This window comes from Chroicocephalus ridibundus, chromosome 3, assembly GCF_963924245.1.
Source record: "Chroicocephalus ridibundus chromosome 3, bChrRid1.1, whole genome shotgun sequence".
NCBI lineage: Eukaryota > Metazoa > Chordata > Aves > Charadriiformes > Laridae > Chroicocephalus > Chroicocephalus ridibundus.
Genome location: NC_086286.1, coordinates 47113031 through 47132842, shown reverse-complemented (window position 1 = coordinate 47132842; position 19812 = coordinate 47113031). Strand labels below are relative to the sequence as shown.

The following is a 19812-nucleotide window of genomic DNA, read 5'->3' as shown; positions in this document are numbered from 1 at the left end:
CTCCCTTTCTGTAGCCTTAATTGCACTAATAAGTTCAGTATGCTTCTGCCTGTCTTCTGCCTTTGGATTGTTATCTTCTGCTGATGCCCTCTTTGCTTTGTCAGACACAAAAGTATCATTCAAAAAAATGTCTCCCACAGATACGCCTTCAATGACCTCATTTTACACAGTGATTATATGAGTAGCTTTTAAATGTTGGGATCACAAAAACTATTCTGAGTTCCTGGTTAACATAACCAGGCGTCTTTCCTCCTGTTTGACTGGCAAGAATTTATCTCAGGCTTAGTCATGCAGTGGCCTTAGCTCCTTGTAGATTAAAAGCTGTGTTTTGATTCTTTCATCCATCTCATGCAAGCCTTGCAGGCATGGTGCTGCCTCTCTACTCGCAACCTTCCTTGTTCATCCAAACAATCTGGAAAAGAGCACAAGATAAGCTTTTTGCTGGGAAAAAGAAACCAAGAAAAAGCTTGTCAATTCCCATATACAATCTTGTGCCCTGAGGAGTATATAAGTCATTTCCATTAGAGTTTCTAAAGTTCCTTTAAATGTACTAGCTATGTCCTATAGAGTGATTAAAGGCTTCAGCGAATGGGGCCTGAGAGGCCTAATAACCTTCCAGTCTCCTATAAATGTATTTGCTTACTGATTTGCCCTTCTTTTCTTTGTGCATCTGTTGTTGTTCTTTTTGTTTTAATCCTCTCTAGAAAGTTAATCCTGGAGAAATGCCATTAGTGGGGGAAAGACTGAGCAAACAGCAAGTCTTATATTTATTTCTGATGAAGTGCTGGTTTATTCCTAGAGATGTCTGAAAGAGCCAGAGAGCCTGGACTCAGTTTAAAGCTTTATTTTTTAAGTCTCCATGAGCAATACTCAGTTTGTTTTACATTTTGCACTGGAAATGCTAATATCCGAGCCAGGTCTAAATTGACACTGAAGAGTTATTTCTTTTCAGTGAATTACTATATGAAAAAGCTGTAAGTTATTTGCAAGGTGTTTTAGACGTAGTTAATCAGAAAAAAATTGCTTGGTGTTTGTGCTATTTATTTGCATTAGGTGGTATGGGACTTAGATTTATGTTTTGAAGCTTTGAAGAACTGCATGTTGCATTGCTGAAGGCTTTAGACTGTTCTATGAAAGAAAAGCAGTTGAAGAAATATGTGCTGCTGCCTGAATTATTACACATACCTGAATAGCAAGGCCCCAGCCACATTTGCCTCCTGCCTGTAACTGCAATAAAAGGTACTTGTAATTTTAATTACTTAGAGCAAAATTCAAGTGATTTGTTAATATCAACAGAACCCTAGGACAGAATTATAGTAATGTTTTATATACACTTGGGGGAACACTGGTGGAAATAATATGCACGATATAAATCTGCCTTCCCGCTGCTTCACAGTTCAGTGGAAATTTAACCTGAGATCCAGACCTGCATCTGCTGGGAGTAGGAGAAGGAAGAGAAGCACAAACAGTCACCCCATGGGGGAAGTTTCATTGTTCCGGATCTTGTGACGAGCATTCTGCCATCAGTGCAGAGGCTGGAGCCTGCCGAATGGAGGTTCAGTACAGTCGGGAGGGAGCTGGATAGGCCGTCTCTTGCCCTCAGGTCCCTTACCCTACCATCATCCAGGCATCTGTCCAGCTCCTAGCAAAGATCAGAGCATGCCTCATCCTGCTGTAAGTGACACCAGAAGCTGATGTTGCCCCAGGGTCGTGCTAAGACCATGGGGTACCAGCAACGGGAGCCTCGGATGAAGTGCCAGTCTTCTCCCCACTACTCCTGCTTCATATCCACATGCCATCCCATGCACACTCCTGTATCTGACAGGTTTACTTTGCATGATGGGAGGGATACAAATTGGCTGGATTCTCCACAGAATTTGTCCTGGTGGCCATGGTGAAAGGATCAAACTGTAGCTAAAGAACAAGTTGAAAGTCTCTTTGCGCAAGGATACATGTTAACTCCGAACAACACATTATAGGACAAGGAGCCTTCTTGTAGTAGAAGACTGCTTTTAGTAACCTATTTTTAACTCCAGCTGAAAGGAACAGGATCTGCTGAATTCCCACACTCTATCCAAAGCAAACATGGACTTACCTCACAATAGGCAGGTGCTTCAGTTTTTCTGAATTAACCCAATATTCTTCTTATTTCTGATTCCAGGTCTGTTTTGCATTTGTGTTCTGACGCGTGCCTGATCTGTTGTCCATCTGTCTTTGGCTTATCCTGTCTGGTGTTCCTCTGTTTCCTTCTCTGTCTTGGATATTTTTGCCTAACGCTTTGCCCTCTTTTAGCTTTCCTGTGGATTCATAGCATATCGTGACCCTCCATCCTTCTACTCTAAAAGCTAATATTTTTAATTTGTCTACTTTTAAAATTTAGTTTCCTTTTTAGCTGCTTTATTATTACTGTTTTATCAGCAACAACAGTTCCAGTGTTGAGTGCATTGAGTGCAATGGCAAAGAAAATCGACTGAGTCATGGGAATGTAAAACCATGTGAGTAATCTTATTACAGATATCCCTGGTACTGTTAATTAATGATCCAGATTTATTCCCCAAAAGCATTAACCAAATCCAGTCTAGAAGTTGAGGGATTAATGATAAGCAGCAGAAGGTCTTTATAAAGAGCTGTCTTGTTATTGTGTAAAGTACAGGGCTTATAGCATAGAATGACACATTTTTCAATGCTCACAGTCATTGTCACATAAGCATGAAACTTGAAATTTCTACTCCAGCGTTTAAAAAGATCGTCATGCCTATTTTAACAAAATCTGTACAGATTTAGCAACTACTGGCTAGCAAGAGACAACAAGAACCCACTATACCTGTTTTCTTCTCGTACTGCAAGAGAAAAACAGACAAGATCCACCAATAGACATTCACTTTCCAAGAAAGATTGTAGAAATCTCTGCTTTTTGCAACAATACGTAAACTGAAAACTCATAAAAGTTGGCAGGAATCAAGCTGACAAAGATAAAAGTTGTGTATCATACAGAACCTCCACAAAAAGCAGACATACCTTCTGCTGGAGTGGGTAGGGGGAAAAGAAGATATCTGTAGTAAATTTGTGTGCCATAGTATAGAGAGAAGCACGAGAGTGACTAGGAGAAACCATCGCTTTCTCCCTGGCCCTTTCCTGACCTCCTTCGCAGACCCTCAGGCTGTGGTTCCCCTATATCTTCTGAAATCAAAGGCAATCTTTTAGACCATCTCATCAATATCTGGTCAGTATGTATGAAATATTTTAGAGCTCAGCTGATATTAAATTAATTTCCAATCTGAAGAATTAAAATGTGCCACAAGGTTATTGCTTATTTTAGATTAAATAAATTCATAAAATAGAGAACCTAATATTGCAATCCTGCCTTGTTTATTCAAAGTATTCCGTTGGAAAAAAAATCCAGTTTTCCTTAGTCTCAGGACTGTTTTTTGAGGGCTACTACAAACATAATGTTACAGTTTATGTACAAGACTGAATTCCATGCAAGATATTTGGGGTAGATTATACTCTTTGCTGCCTGTGTGTTCATCTGACGTGGTTGCACTAAAATCTGCGGAATTATTCTAGTTTTACGTTGTTATGAATGTCCTGACTGTATCCATGGTCCTTCATATAAAGCACCTCCTTTCCAAGGGGACAGAGCAGCCCTCCTAACTTTTCAGCCACAGCCTCAGGCTTGTTTCGCATCTTTAACCCTGCTCTCTAATCAAAACTCCCACGGCCTTGAAGCAGCTGAGAGGACTTCAGACTTTCTCCATGGTGTTTCCCATGACTACAAGGCAATATACCTCTGATGTAGGTTTTCATCTGACATTGTATTCTTCAGCAATGCACTTGTGAGGTTAAAATCTTTCATTCTATAAAGACATATAAGATTATGAATCAAGTTATGAACATGTATAATATTAAGAGAGGTACTTCTTGGTCTACAAAATGCTGTTTTGCTGTCATTTCAAAAACTCAGATTTAGCATATGACCGAAAGATTTTAATTATTCTTGCAGTAGTGACAAACGGCAGTAACAATATGTTCACCCTCTGCACTAGTAATAAATCCATCCTCTTTATTAAGAAAGGGTGATAAATTATAAATAGTAAGCTTGTTAGATATACTCCGAGTGTTTAATAACAGTAACGCTTGGCTGTTTTCACGGCTTTTCAGCATAGGAACTCAAAAGCACATTAAGGGAATAGCTAAGTTAGTTCCAGGGTACTCATGAGTAACTTGTGGCAGAAACTTAACTCACGCCCTGTGTCACGGTAATGGCAGAGCCTGAAATGGAGTGGGAGGATTGCACTGCCACTGCTCCTAGCACACACCAGTAGGTACTTTTAAATTTTATAATAGGCATTCCCACCCCAGCATTCTCTCCCTTTTCCCAGTATCTAAAGGCAGATATTCTTCTAGGAAGCAGGCTTACATTGCTGTCTCATATAATAATAAAATAGCTGGGGCCCAACTGTATTGGTATCTCCCTTAATAGCAGTCGAAAGAAGCAAGAGAAGCACCCAAAAGAGCGTGAAGTAGCCAGTGGGCTCAAGAAGAAGCAATTAGCCTCTCCCAGACTAGGAGACTGGAGTGATTAGGATTGCAGGGTAGAGAGGATATAATTACAAAGCACTTGGTGCTAAAAGGTTCATCCTGTATAATTCCTTTTAAATAAAATCTACGCTTGAAGGTGGAACTCAGTGTGCCAAACCGAATGGTCTCTCTGGGGGCAATCAGCACAGCTACTTACTTTAAGCATTTCAGTGAGAGGTCCCAGGAAAATTAACCTGTTACTTCCAGAAATCTGACTTGCTGCTTCCTGAGAATTAACCCAGAAGCCTGCTCTGCAGGACCTCGCTTGGAGCTCCTGTAAGGAAGCAAGGCAGGCTTGGAAAATATAGGGAGAGGCTGCGCCTAGGGCATTATTTTTCATCCTCATCTTGAATTCTTCTGGACACAGCACCGATAGTGTGCACAGGCAGAAACTTAAAATCACAGAGCAAAGGGTAAGAGAGCTTGAGAGGTGCACAGCTTCTGGACACCTACAGCAAATTTACTTTGAAGCTGCAAATTATGATGTCTACGACACCTCCAAAAGTCCCAGTACTAGCTATTAAGGGTTGTGATGGGCATGAACAATAAAAAAAAGAACCCACAGTTGAATGTTTTTTTCTGTTTGTCTGTGTAACTTTGTAAGTGAATGTGGCATTGAGTTCCTATTGCAAGCGTTTTAGTATTAGCACTGGGAAAAATTTGACAAAGGAGAGACATGAAAGAGGAAAGGAAAAGACAACACAAAGAAAAAAGAACAAAAGAAATACTGACATAAAAAGTAAGAAGAAAGACAAAGTGCAGAGTATACAGAGGAGAACAGGAAAAATGTAATTATTTAAAGTGTTTAAAATCAGTCTTCCTGGTAAAAGGGCAACACAGGAATCAGTCTGGACCTGCTGGCTCTTATGCGTCTTTGCATTTTAGATAGGCAGAAATTTTCTTCCTGGTAAATATCTGGCAAGTTATTTATGTGGGTTGAAACGGTCTCCAGTCCTTCAGGCCACTGGGAGTGCTTACATCCTACCTAATCTTTGGTTCAAGCAGCGGGCAGTAAAACTTAAATTCAATAAACATCGTGATTTTCATCCCAGAGCACTGTCCATAAAAAGGGTGACTTGAAATACAGAATGTATTTGCTTGGAAGTGTCTCTACTGTTATTTTCTGAAAGATCTTTGGCTGTCCCTTTTTTGTCTCATTTTTTGTTCTTTTCCTGCCTGATACTACTTGGGAGGGCAGTGCAGGGTTCTGTAAATACTCAGGTGAGAAGGAGAAAAAAAAAAAAAAGTGTTTCTGTCTTCGGTTCTCGTGGTCTCTGATTGTGTTCTTGAGGCCGGGAGCGTATGCTTATTTGCTCAGTCAATTCTGAAAGAACCTTTTCTTTGAGGACAAAAGCTTGTCTCACAGATTGAACTTATTTCTTTTCTTCCTGATCCAGAGTCTGAACAATAGATTTTTTTAATCCTGTTTTTAGGTTTTCGATTTTTTAATTCTGTTTTCGTATGTTCCAACTTCAGATTTTGTTCACCTATTGTTTTACAGTGCTAGAAGTGTGAGCTACTACCGTACATGGTCTCCTGAGCTTTGCGACTTTACTAGAAGAGTCAGGTCCTCCTAAGCTGGGACATTACAGCAGTAGAAGTTTAATGCAGTTTACATCCTGTTTCTGATGGTGGAAAACATGTGCAACTACATTTAGATGCAGTTCACAGCCAGTGCTTTACAAAGACATCTGGCCAGGAGTGGACTAGTGGTGAGGAATATGGAGGTGATGCCCAGTTATTTTTAATGCTGTATGTATCCTAGATAATGAGAGGGTTACGAAGTAGTTGTTACTGAACTGTTGATATTGATGGCATAATGATGTATTTTGTATGATTTGGGGTCATTAAGGTCTTGTAGTTAGACAGCATCCCATATGCAAATATGCAAGGAAAAGCAATTGCCCGATAAAGCCAGGAGGGTCATTACAAAAAATGCCAGGCTGTTAGGATCTGAGAACACTACTTTCTCATCTCCAGCCACAACTGCACAGGGAGTCTGCTAGCTTTGGGAGTTGACATTTGAAATGGCTAAAAAGTGACAAGAGACAGAAGGAGGGTTGGTGGAGTTGTCAGGAGCAGCTAGCGAAGAGCAGCTTCCATCAGGCAAAACTGTTGAGCTGGCTGGGGTTCCCAGGGAATGACAAACTGCAGGAAGACAAATGGGCATCTGAAGTGTTATACTGGTTTATTCATTTTCCGTTTCTCCTGTGTTCCCACCACTAATATCAAGAAATGCTATATATTTAGGTAGTCTGATTGCTGCATTTTGTGATAGGTCACAGCTCCTAAAAGCAAACCTTGCAGGTGGCCTCACTGAACAATCACAGTCGACAGATGATAGGTGGTTCCTGAGCCACCTGGTCTAAAATTGGGCAGTTCCCTTAAACTGCACCTGTAGAGAGGCAAAGGTGTAGAGCCAGTCCACTGAAGGAGCTATGTGGGCATCATGTAATTGTGACAAGAGCCATGGAAATTCGCATTGTATTCACGGGCTGTTCACCTTTAAACACCCGTTCTGAGTCTGCTGTCAGTCGTAGGAGACCAAATGGTCTTCAGAAATTTAATAGTCTCTGTCATATTTTTTCTGCGTGTCCATTTGTGAGGAAGCATTGCCCTGGGCTAATACCAGCGCACATTTCCCCTGTGTTGCCAAAGACAATGAAGACTGAGGCTGAGGGGCTTTGGGATGCCCTTGACCCCTGGCAGTGTCAGACAGGTTTGAAGCAGCTCAGCAAATATCTGAGTCCCTTGTAAGTGTAAGGCTTCGTTGACAGAACTTCACAATCCCATACGTGCCCATGGGCACTGAATTCACTTTTCATTAAAATTCAAAGTAGCACAAAAATTGACAAATTGTTTCCCTTCCAAAACATTGTTAAACATGAATGTTTCTTGTCGAAATCCTAAAGCACAAGTCTGAAAATTAAAGTTATATAGCCCAGTGGTGAAACTCTGAGACTTAAACTAGCTTTTTTCCTACATTTTGTGGAATTCACCAGTACTATTTGAAATGCAGCTGTTCTTTATGCACAAAACCAGGAGGGCTTCTTGGAAAATATTGGAAACAGTTAATATTTTATGAGATTTGGAAATAAAATTCATCAGTGCTGTCTCCTCCTGTAATGCTTACAGCAGTTATAAACAGAAGGTTAAAAAAAACGTGAGGAAGATATTCTCACCGGTACTTTGCATCTGTGCCTAGGAACTGTTGGATATATGGTCATATATACAATCTGCAGCCTTTACAGACACCTTGGATTTGACTATTATCTGTAGCACTGTGTATCTGATGAAATTTGAAGAGAAGGCATTCAGGTATAGCAGTAATTCTATAGCAGTCTCTGTTTGGTGCAGTCTGGTGAACACCTCTAGCCAAACAGATTTTAATCCTTCCTCTTCCCTTCACTGCCTGGGTCTGTGAATTCAAGACATAATACTGGAGGTAACAGAACTGTTCTGGAACAGGGAAGATTGGAAAGACATCATCCTTAAAGCTAGGTTAATATTGCAGAGAAAGACTGTATGTAAATTTGACGAAAATGTGAATTTGTTCTGAGTGGAGGATGTGAATGTAGGAGGCATGCAAACAGAACAGTGGTGGATGGTCACCAGACAGCGCATCTAAATGCAGATTTCAGAATGATTGCAGGACAGCAAACATCACTTCCAAAATAGCTATTATTTGTGTTGGAAGTGTGCTTTTGACATCTATGGTTTTTTAGTTGGGAATTAAAAACAGATTAGAAAGTCATTAGACAGTAGCCAAACAAAACCAACACAGCATTCGAGTAGAACAAGCTCCTCACAAACAGACTAATAATTGTTTGTGGAGAATATTCACCAAACAACTTCAAATAAACTAGAAGAAAGGATGATCTGTTCCTGACAGATTGTGGGCAGTGTAGGTTTCATGCATGTATCTGACTCCTGGCAGATGAATTCATTCTGGCATGAGATGGAGCCTGTTAGGAAATTGGCTAGACAAGTAAAAGTCTACACTCCATTTCCTTTAGGGTTGCTAAGCACAGCAATTATTGCCCTCAGTGGTAAGGCAAGCACTTAAATTAATAAATGTCCTATTAATGAGTACACTAAACATGAAAATGTCTGAACTGGAAAAATACCAACTGTGCATGTTACCAACTGGGCGCGTGTTTCGTGTTGGTTAAACAAACCAGCTAATAGGATAAAAGTTGAGGGTTGTAGCACGCATAACTATGAGAATTTAGTTTCGTCTTGAATCTGCCTTTCTATGTCAATAAGAAATCTTTCAGAGAAGTGATGATGATACAGGACCTTAAAAGCAGTATGAAGCTGTGTGTTAGCCCACTCGTATATATCTTTTATGTGTAAAAAACCCCAACACAATGACTATACTTTCTTAACCTAAAATGAAGAAGGGTAATTGACTGTAACAAAACCAGTTCCATCAAACTACAAATTCTACAAATTCTTCAAACTGGGCAAATTCTAACTATCTCATCATGGATTTTTAATCCGACCTTGCCTTTTTCACATGAAGCATCCTTGCTCTTGACCGGAAATGAAAGTCTGCTTTCTCCGGTTTTCAAGCTTTGAGAGTTTCCTCTCCACATTTGTAAACTGTCTGCAGCCCAAACATCCGCCAGCTTCTCTGTTGCCTCTTGAACACGGGAGTGTTGTTGTAAAGGAAAAAAGCCATAAATTTGACTAGAAATTTTACCCTGAGTGCATCAGTTTTGCATTGCTTATACTGTAAGATGCTTACTGTAAATTAAATTAAATGTCATCCAGCAGCAAAGGTGTTAAGGTTTAGGGAGGTGGGGAGGCTGCAGCATGGTACAAGTTACAGAAAGTAAGGAGGCTGCTGCCAAACACAGCTCTCACTGTAGAGCCCTTGGAATACAGTCCTCAGGAACTCTAATCTTCATTAAATAAACACGACTTTTTGTTACTGTGATACGTGGCTGATATTTTTATGCACAGTGGCCTAAGTGTGGATCTCTGGTGTAAGTGCGTGTGCCTGTAAGGGCAGCAAGAGAAATCAGAGACTGACGGAGTTAAAATGCTCCGGGATCAGGATCGGGCAGAGCCGTATCAGACTGCATCAGCCCCGATTAGCTATACTGCACACAGTATTAGGCAAAAGATTTCCAAAAGACCACAGTGGTTGGATGTCCTATCCCCGATTTGAAACCAGTCTTAGTTGGATACTAATTGTCCTCAGTGCCTTCGAAAGCTTCTCTGGGGTGAGTAAACTGAACACTGAGGCGAAGAGTCTTGTGTGCTGTGGTCATGCAAGGCATCATCAGAGGAAGGAGGAGGACAGGAGGTTTGAAGGCTTAGGTGCCTCCTAGCACTTGGACACCTCATCTAGGCAAGCAGAGGTCCAGCCGGCCACAGGAGATAGTTACTGCCATACAAGTCTTTGACGTTTGGCATTCTAGGCTTAAATAAAACATTGCAAGCCTGAAATACGTTAACAACTCTCCAAGTCCTGCAATATTAAATACATGCAGAGATAAAATAGCATGCCATCAAAAAAAAAGTCTTGTTTCCAATGTGATTCTCTAGGTGAGCAGCACCATCCTTCAAATAAAATAATGTACTTGCTGTGTCTTTCCTTTAAAAAATAGGAGAGCATAAACCTTGCAGAAAGGAAAGACTGTAAGTGCCCAGCAACAAAGACTTTTTAATAAATATCCTTTTATTTCTTATGAATGCCCCATTAATTACAGGGTATAACCAGCAGTGAAGTCTGATTGTCCGGCCTTGCACAGCCATTTACCTTTAGGAAAAGTAGGTTAAATTTGGATGTAAAATGCTGATTTAGTAGTTTCCTGCTTACATAGCAGAGGCTCAGATGATCCTGTAAGCTAAGCTCAGAGCAGAAGCCAGCCAGGGTTATCTGAGTCCTGTTCCTCACTGATGTTACGTGGTCATCTGAATCTGAGGGAGTCACTGACATTCTGTGGCTGTATTTTTACCCACCTGTGATCCTGAAGTTTCTTCACAGAGGCAGTGTAAAATGAATTCATATTTTATAATGTGCTTTGAAATCCTCAGATAAAAGGCACTGCAACATTGCAAAATATTTCATGGACAGAACCATCCAAGGTGAGATCTGCCTCTTTTTATGTAGCTTCTTTCAAAGATCAGAAACTAATTGGACTCCAAGATGAAATAGTGCAGCGAAACAAGATGGACCTACAGTTCCCAACATGCCTATGACCTGTAACGCCACAGGAAGCTGAAAGGATCAGATAATTCTACTAAGAAGGCTTGGTAATAACTGTGAAAGCCAGTTTTCTTCATTTGACCAAGCCGAGCTTTTTCGGTCTTAGCACTGAGCACATGAATATATTCTCTAGAACAGTCACTTTGAAAGGAGATGAATGACTTTTTTGATAAAGCTCATCCCAAAGGCTGACGTGGAAGAGGCATAGGAAATGCAAATCACCCCTGAGCTTCATCAGACTGCAGATCACCAAATGAGACCTGTGCAAACTTAACAGTCCGGATCTGACCCACTAAGAAATCTCGCCTCTTAAATATATGAGAGCTGTCCAGACAGCACAAGTAAGGTGGTGCTTTCCCACGGTTTGCTAAACAGTCTGCCGGCGCTGCATTTCAATAGCTAGTATTTATATAATTAACAAATACTTTGGAATGTTTGTGGAGTATTGATGGCTGCCCGGTCTTGTTTGCAAAGTATACACTCATTTTAATTTGACCAAATCTTAAGAAATGTTGAGTATTTGCATCTGTGCTGACGCATCTCGTATCTGAACCTGGTAAATGTGACAAGTATTTTCATATCCATGGAAGAAATCACGAGGAGTAAAGGGTATGGAACTCACCATGCTCAACATCTTGTGCAACATGATTCTTTGCTTATAGCGATATAATCTCTTTTATGTGTTTCATATTCATTCATTAGAACCTGTTCTCTCCTGGATCCACTTGCATTAAGTCTTGCTAATTAGTAACAGTTAGACTTTTGCATATCAACAGAAGGGTAAATCTACCACACGTTGTTGGTATGTTGTGACCGGAGGTCTTAAAATTATTTGTTGGGAGGAAAAAAAAACACCATAAAAAGTTGCTACATATGAGCAGCATCCAGTGGTGAAATACCACGTCGTACCTAACTTGTGTGTAGGTATGGAGGTATTGTGTTTCATGCCTCAAAAAGAAGTTGGTTAGCTGTGTTAAGAAAGCTGTAGAGTATGCTACTGCGAGTATTGGGATATTATTGATAAATCAATGGTGTATCCTCCTCTTGAATGCTGTGTCTAATTTTGGTCTCCCTCTTAGAAAGGACACAGCAGGAAGAGAAAGGCTGTGGAAAGAATGGTAGGAATTACTAAAGGCAAAAACCGACCCAGAATAGTGGCTGGACTTGAAGGAGAATAAAGAAGGGATATAATATGGGCAAATAATAATAAAAAAAAATGGTTTGGAGGGTGTAAATTATCTTTTCCCATAAGACAGTAAGGAGGAACCGAAGCAGACCACGAAAAGCCAGGAGCCCTTTCCGTGCGGTGCAGCAGCCGGGCGCAAGCAGACATCGCGGGGGCCGGTAGCCCAGCCCGCTCCGGGAAGCCCTGGCAGAGCAGCGGGGCGCAGGAGCGGTGTCCGCAGCCGCATTACGGTCCGGGCTCCCCTCCTGCTCTGCCCGGGAAGGCTCCCCGGAGCAAGGCACGCCGCGCCGACCGCCGCTCCGAGGCCGGGGGGCTCGGCAGCGCCCCTCGCCGCGGCGTCCGGGCGCCATCCCACCCACCCCCCTCCCGCCTCCTCGACCCGGGGGGGCGGCCCCGGGAGCCCTTGGGGGCGGGCGGGGGGGGGCCGTGCCGGTGACGTCGGGTTTGCAGCAGCCCCGAGCGGCAGCGGGCGAGCCCGAGCCCCAGCCCCCGCCGCCGCCCGGTGCTGCGGCAGAGGGCGGCGGGCCGGGAGCCGTACCGGGGGAGGGCTCCGGCGGCGCCAGGATGTAGGCGCGGGGCGGCGGGGAGCTGCCGCCGGCGACGGGCTCGCCATGAAGAAGCACTCGGCCAGGGTGGCCCCCCTCAGCGCCTGCAACAGCCCCGTCCTCACCCTCACCAAAGTGGAAGGTAAAAGACGACGCTGGGAGCGGGACGTGGGGGGGTACCGCCACGGGGGTATCCCGGGGAGACCGGGTACCGCCACCGGGGATGCTCCGGGGCCACCGGGTACCGCGACGGGGGATGCTCCAGGGAGACGGGGTACCGCGACGGGGGATGCTCCGGGGAAACTGGGTGCCGTGCCCGGGCGATGCCCGGCGGCGGGGAGCTGCGCGACCCGTGGGCGGGCAGCGGGGGACCCCGCTGCCCGCCCACGGGTCGCGCAGCTCCCCGCCGCCGGGCATTGCCGGCGCCCACCCCCGTCCCGCTCCGCTCTGTCTCTTTCATCCCCCCACGCTCCAGAGGTAGGAGCTCCTCTCGGGGACCAGGAGCGACCCCCAAGCCCCTGGGCAAGTACAAGCCAGCCGGTACCCCTGGCGGGAGGGAGGGAGGATGCCGGACAGATTTGACCCCCGATGGGAGGGACACTGCCCCACGTCCCAACCATCTGTCCTCACCTCTGGTTGCTAATCCAGCTGCACAGTAGCAGTGGGGTCAGGGCTCTGTGGCTAGGGGGGACGTTAGGAGCCCAACAGCAGTGGAGGACTGGCAGACCTTTGGAGGCTTCTGGGGACCTTGAAAAGGGCAGCAATGTGCTCAGGAGGGTTTCCCAGAGAGCTCTGAAGCTCTGGGTGTAGCCAGCGGGGAGGTCTGGGGCAAGGAGATGCAATCTTGGGTAGAAACCTGTAGGCCATGTCCTAGAGAAGTAGAGCAGGTGAGATTGGAGGTGGTGATGGGGAGGCAGGAGGAACAGAAAGAGGGTGCAAGTAAGGAAGAGGAGCCCATCCGAGGGGTGGATTTAGAACTCAGTTCCTGAAGGAAGGGCAAAGAAGAAGCCACTGGTTTGGGGGATCCACTGGGGGATGTGGTAGTTGGTTGAGAGAATGGGATTGGTGAGAGGAAGAAGGTTGGCTGAGAGAAATGGAGGGAGGAGAGGCAGAAAGGGATGAGCATGATGAGGCAAAGAACAACAACTCAAAAAAGGGAATGATTGAACAGTAAGAGGTAAAATATAAATGTGAGACTCCACAGAAAGCTCACAAAGAAGAAAAAAAGTTATATTGAAAAACTGAGGAACAAAGAAAGGAAAAGAAAAAATGGTAGCAACAGCTGTATGGATGAGAGAGTGCGAAAATGCAGAAATGCCCAAGAGGTGGAAAGGAACTAAAATCAGCAAGTATAAGTGGAAAATCAGGAGTACCTGAAGCTTGTTATTTCAGTTCATGGAGAATAGAGCTGATGCATTTCCCCGATATAAAAAACACCTGCTGTACAGACAGGAAAGGGGATCTCAGTTTTCTGAATGCAAGAAGAGCAAGCCTGATCTTCATTACACTATAATTACAATAAATAGAAGCCCTTGGAGTTAGCCCTGTGCACAGTAGAGTGTTTCTCTCAAGGTTCCTGTTGGAGACTCCTCTGGGCAGGGAACATGTCTCCCTTTCTTTTTGGTGCATTGCACATGCTTTTCGAATCATAAATAATAATAACCCACCAGGTTTCAGCTTTGAAATGTGGGTCATCTCATTCCTCTTCTACCAGTTCAAATATAGTTTATTACCTACCTTATATAGAAAGAGAGGCAGTGCAATCTTTCCCTGTGCCATAAAATTCAATCCTTTCAAGCATTTCCATGTCTGCTGTGCATACTAGCTCTCAGATACCCTATCGCCACCCACCAGGGACTTTGCTGACCTAGTTGGACTTTTCCTTCTTTACTTCAGATTCTTCTTTCCCTTATCATCAGTGGCAAAATCTAAATTGCCTTGATGGTGTGTGATAGGGCGCAGAGGTTGTACAGAGGCAGGTAAGAGTTTCGTTTGCTGTTTGCTTCCTTTTTAATGAAACAGACTGGCTTTGTTTGAGAGCTTCTCTTTCCAAATCAATTGACAACATTTCCTTTCGGACTAATATTGACTAACTTTGCCAGCTGGCGTTTAGAGCCATATGAAAAAGCCAAGATGTAGTTATAGGCAAAAATAAAGTGAAGCAGTGGGTATACTGTGGACAGCTTGCTTCCCCCTTCGTCCAGCTGCCTTACCTCTAGCAAAGATCTGCCTTCCTAAAGTTCTCTGGTAGCACAAATCCCTTGCTGAGGTGCAGCCAATGCTGCAAGAGCAAGACAGCAAAAACTTTCCTCTGCTTCCTCGTTATGATTATTTTCTCCCCAATCGACCACCATCAAAGCATTTCAAGGATCTTTGGCAGAACCACTAGGAATATGTTTCACTCTAGGATAGTTAGCCAAGAGGAGCCTTTCATTGATATGCATTGCTGTAAAGCCTTCCAGCATTCCCTCTATTTTCTTGTCGGTGCAGTAGCTTCTTTGCTTGAAAAGGGAGATAAGGACTTTGTGCGCCTTCAGAAGCGTGACTGCCATTTGAAATTATTTCAGAGATTGAATCATCAGTATGCTCTCAGCCTGCTGTACCAGCACTTTTCAAGACAACTGTATCTATGTGCATCAGTTAGGCAGGCAGTAACCATACCATGTGTTTTCTGTGCCTGGTACCATTGCACACGCTTCATATTTTGTGAAATGTAGGCTCGGTGCCTGGTTTGTACTTGTTCTGTTGTTTTTCTCATCAGTTTCCATCCATACCACAGTGACCATTCCTCTCTGTCCAGCCAATTGACTGGTTTCACTCTATTTGTACGTGAAAACACACCGTACTTTGAGGATTGACTTCCCTCCCTTGGGAAGGTAAATATTTCCGTTCCTGCTCTGCATCTTGGGATCTTCCAGAGACAGGTAATATCAGGTGTCATGGGGAGCTGCAGGACAGTCACTTTGCCAGAGAAAACCCATCCTCCACTTAATTAGCCCCTACTTAGAGCTACTTATTCCCAGGCTTCCAGCACCAAGGAAATGGTATTGCAGCCTCCCCATATAGCACATTTCCTCTGTGCTGTTCTGTCAGGAAGAGTGACTGGTGAGAGTCAATGTTGCTATAAGGCAAATGATACCTCTCTGCTTTCAATGATTACACATAACTGTCTCGACTGACTTGCTGTGGAACCAGATTCTGCCACATGCTCAGCTGGGTAACCTTGTCGGCACCACTGGAGTTGCAGGGAATTTGTACAAGTACCAAATGAGAAATGAATTTGGCCTTTAATATATTTGCATGCCTGGAGGGAATTCATTACAAGCGTATCAACACTGTAATCACTTTAATAATAAATCTTTTTCCCTCCTTTAGCAAGCACAAACTGAAGATCTCGAGCACAGCAAAAACTTCCATGAGTGGCAATCTGCTTCCTTAAGGGATGCCATTCTTATTATCCTCATTTTGCAGATGGAGCAGTCGAGAAACTGCAGAATGAAGCAACTTGTCTAAAAACAAGCAGCACATCCTTTCACAGAGCAGGCAAGAAAAAGCCTGCAGTAGATAGGAATGGACCCCCAAACTTCCCACACGTGTTTTCTGACCACGGGATGGCACTGCCATGAATGGATGCAATAGAGGTGTGAGAGGACTTCTTTTACTGAAGTCAATGACTTCAGGTTCCTACTAAAACTTCCTTTTTGTGGAATCAGCTGAAATGCTGCATAAATATATCTCTGGATAAATACTGTCTAAGTATTAGCAGTGTTCTTCTGGTGGCATCTAAAGGTTTTGGTAGTCAGGCAGTGCCTGTTTGTACTTTGACTGAGCACTAGGACAGACCCTGTGAAAATATCACCCAGGAGTTAGCATTGTGCCCACTGGTCTTTTTTTTTTGTGTGGGAAGTGTACATTATAGAAATATGCGGTACTGGCGCATTCTAGAAAACGGAAGCAGCTGGAGAGCAGGAAAGGCCAGTGGTTTGGTGGCTCAGCCAGGGCTGTGGTTTTGTGTGTGCTTCCCCACTGAAGTGACCTTCATGAGGAATGCGTGCTGGTTTCTGCCGGAAGTAATTGGCAAAATGTTCTCTTTTGATCAGCCTGTCTTCCTGCACAGAAGACGGTTTTAGATGTGAACATTCATGATCAGGGCAGAGACCATCAAACCCACCTTGTGCTTGCTCCATAGTTGTGGTAGCGCTTCGGCTCGCTCCGGTCCGGAGCTGGGATGCAGTGAATGATCTGGGGGTGAAGGCAATGGCAACAACTTTATGTGTGTCTGCTTCTCCATGGTACCTGCCAGCATGCGCTCTGTTATTACAGGATAAAGTCAATATGACTTACTTCCCTGATGGAAAAGCGGTACCCTCTTCCATGTTTACTGTGGGTACTGAGTGTTAAGTGCACATAGGCAGTAATTACACTCTGGCTTTGCCCCAGGGCAACTTTTGCCCAATCTCCCTATTCCTTGCAGTATTTTCAGTTAACACACCAGTGTATTTGAGCAGATATCCAAGATCTTGTTCCAAAGGCGTGAGGAGTTTCTTGTTGCATAATACCTGGCTCCCTTCCCAAATGGCACCGTGCTTTCTTAGGCTTTAAACAGCCTCAAAATGAGCCACTCTTAGCTGTGCTAGGCTTACTCACTGGGGATTCCCACCAGCTCATCTTTGATCGTGTCCCACTGGATATTTCGTATATCATCTCGCCTGTAGAAACCCATAAACTATAGGTTTGGAGGTGACTCATTACTTCTGCACTGTATGTCCCTTCCCCAAATGATACAAAAATAAAATGCAACTATTTTGATGTTACTAAACTAATGCCAGAGCAGGAGCTTTAATGCATCACGAAGCAGAAAGATAAGTTATTAAAGATTTATCCAAGCTTCCTTACTTTAGTGGCTGAAATGAGCCAATATGTACACACTATGGACAAACAATAGTTTCATTTCCAGTGACAGAATTAAGAATAACAGCGACCATTGGATCATCTTCTCAGACCTTCTGTAGGTCACAGGCCATTACATTTCACCCATTTATCCCTGAATGAAGTAAGGTGCATTTTCTAGTCATCTTAAATCAATTTAGGCATTTGCTCTCAAAAAATAAGCAGATTACTAATCCATCTATGTATTTATAGATTTCTCCCATGAGAAGTTGGAACAAGAACTAGTAACAAATAAATATTAAGTCACCAGAATGTGTCATTCATTATCTCCTATTCTTGTAAAAGAGTAGGTCATCATAGATCATAGACTATTTCAGTTGGAAGGGACCTGCAACAATCATCTAGTCCAACTGCCTGACCAATTCAGGGTTGATCAAAATTTAAAGCATGCTATTAAGGGCATTGTCCAAATGCCTTTTAAACACTGACAGACCTGGGGCATCGACCACCTGTCTAGGAAGCCTGTTCCAGTGTTTGACCACCCTTTTGGTAAAAAAATGCTTCCTAATGTTGAGTCTAAACCTTCCCCAGCACAGCTTTGAACCATTCCCACCCATCCTGTCACTGGATCCCAGGGAGAAGAGACATTCCTTCCAGCCCTTTTGCCAGCTTTGTTGCCGTCCTCTGCATGCATTCAAGGACCTTCACATCCTTCTTAAGTTGTGGGGCCCAGAACTGTACACAGTACTCACGGTGAGGCTGCCCTAATGCTGAATACAGTGGGACAATCACCTCTTTTGACTGGCTGGTTGTGCTGTGTTTGATGCACCCCAGGATGCCGTTTGTCCTCTTGGCTGCCAGAAATTTTGTTCCTCTTTCCTAATGGCTGACAATTGTAGGCAGTAGGATTTGTAGTATAGAAGCAGTTCAGTGTAAGAGCCAGAGTTCAGGAAAGACTAGTAGTTCAACATAAAAGTCTATGATAGCTCCACACGTATTCCCCAGCAATTTCCTAGTTATAAGCCTCATGTATAGCATTATTTATGTTGTAGCTTTCCTAGCATGTTATACTCAGCGCAGCACATTCACTTAAATACGAAGCGGCTCCCTCCACTTGGCTGGAGTACCATCGCCAACCTTTAGTCCACAGCCCAGTTAATCTTTGTTAATTATAAACCGTGAGATGCCACTGCAGACCTGGATAGCATCCTGCAGAAGCAGGAATTTGGCCAATAAAAGAGTAGCTTTACTTTGTAATCTTCACTGAGTTTTGCTGACAGACACTGCAGTATAAGATCAAAGGCAACAGGAAACAGGGCGTTTTTAGCAGTGCTGAGATGGCTTGCTTTTAGGCAGAGCTGCCCACCAAATGTGTTGGCACCATGTATTGTAGAAGCCAGGTACCACCTCTGATGTTACCTGCCCAGTTGCAGGAACTTGGATCCACTCTACCTGGACATAATACAGGGGTACCGAGCCTGGAAATTTTGAGTCCTACTCAAGGCATTAATTTCTCCATGGGATCTAGCACCCCTTGGTTATACAGAAGTTAGATGTTGACTCTTCTTGAAGTAATATGTATACATTTTGCTCAGTATCACTACTTCTGGCCAAAAAGCTGTGAGCCCCATAAGCCTTGTAATTCAGTCATGGAGAATACAGAAGTGAGAAAGTATGATCTAGAACTGCCAGTTCCACAATCACCTCGAATACCCCAATGCAAGTCTCGGCAGGGATAGTATTGTATTTATGGCTGAAAAAGGCATGAGTCTGTCTTCTGTAGCTGATGGAAACAAGTGAGGAGTAGCAGGCTGCAAAAGCCTTTCTCACTGAAAAGAGCACGAGGCAAGTATCAGAGAGAAAATAGAAATCAGAATTTTTGCACGTAATGTATTTTTGATCGGAGTTATACTGAGTGCCTTAGTGCCGACATGGGTCTAGCCAAACCTAACTTTGCTATCAAAGGAGACTCTGCTTTTCCTGAGCTTGCTGGTGAGAGGTGAGGAGGCATCCTCTTCTTTCTTCTGGTAGGTCCTTGAGCAGCAAATCGTGTGGGGACTTCTCTGGATATATCTACATTACTCCAACCACTGTGAGCACGCTCAAGTCCACGTCAAGCTCACTCTAATATACAGTTACTGGTAGACAGAGAATAGATGCTCCAACTATCTTGTTCTGAACCAAGGACCTCAAAAAAGCCTTGCATTTGAGGTTCAATAGCAGGTTAACCCTTTATGTTCTAAGAGAACAATCAACTGGAGTTAGAATGCAGTATGCAAGAAACCACTGAGCTATAGCAAATTCTTGTGTCTAAAACTGTGTTTACTTGAAAGCCAAGCAGCTCTAAATTTTGGAAAGCTCCATAAGGGAGAAAGAACATTGTCTTGTTT

General features: G+C 43.6%; 1 protein-coding gene across 2 annotated transcripts in view; it reads left to right on the top strand.

The window, feature by feature from the left end:
- SLC35F3 (solute carrier family 35 member F3) overlaps positions 1-19812 on the top strand; it is a 188452-nt gene that overhangs the window by 106729 nt on the left and 61911 nt on the right. The window contains exon 1 of one of the 2 annotated variants that reach the window (XM_063329025.1): positions 12152-12674. The exons of the other annotated variant lie outside the window; for it this stretch is intronic. Coding sequence (XP_063185095.1) covers positions 12599-12674 — 76 coding nt within the window. The 5' untranslated portion in view covers positions 12152-12598. Of the gene's footprint in view, positions 1-12151; positions 12675-19812 lie in introns of those variants that run through there. 2 annotated transcript variants of the gene reach the window in all.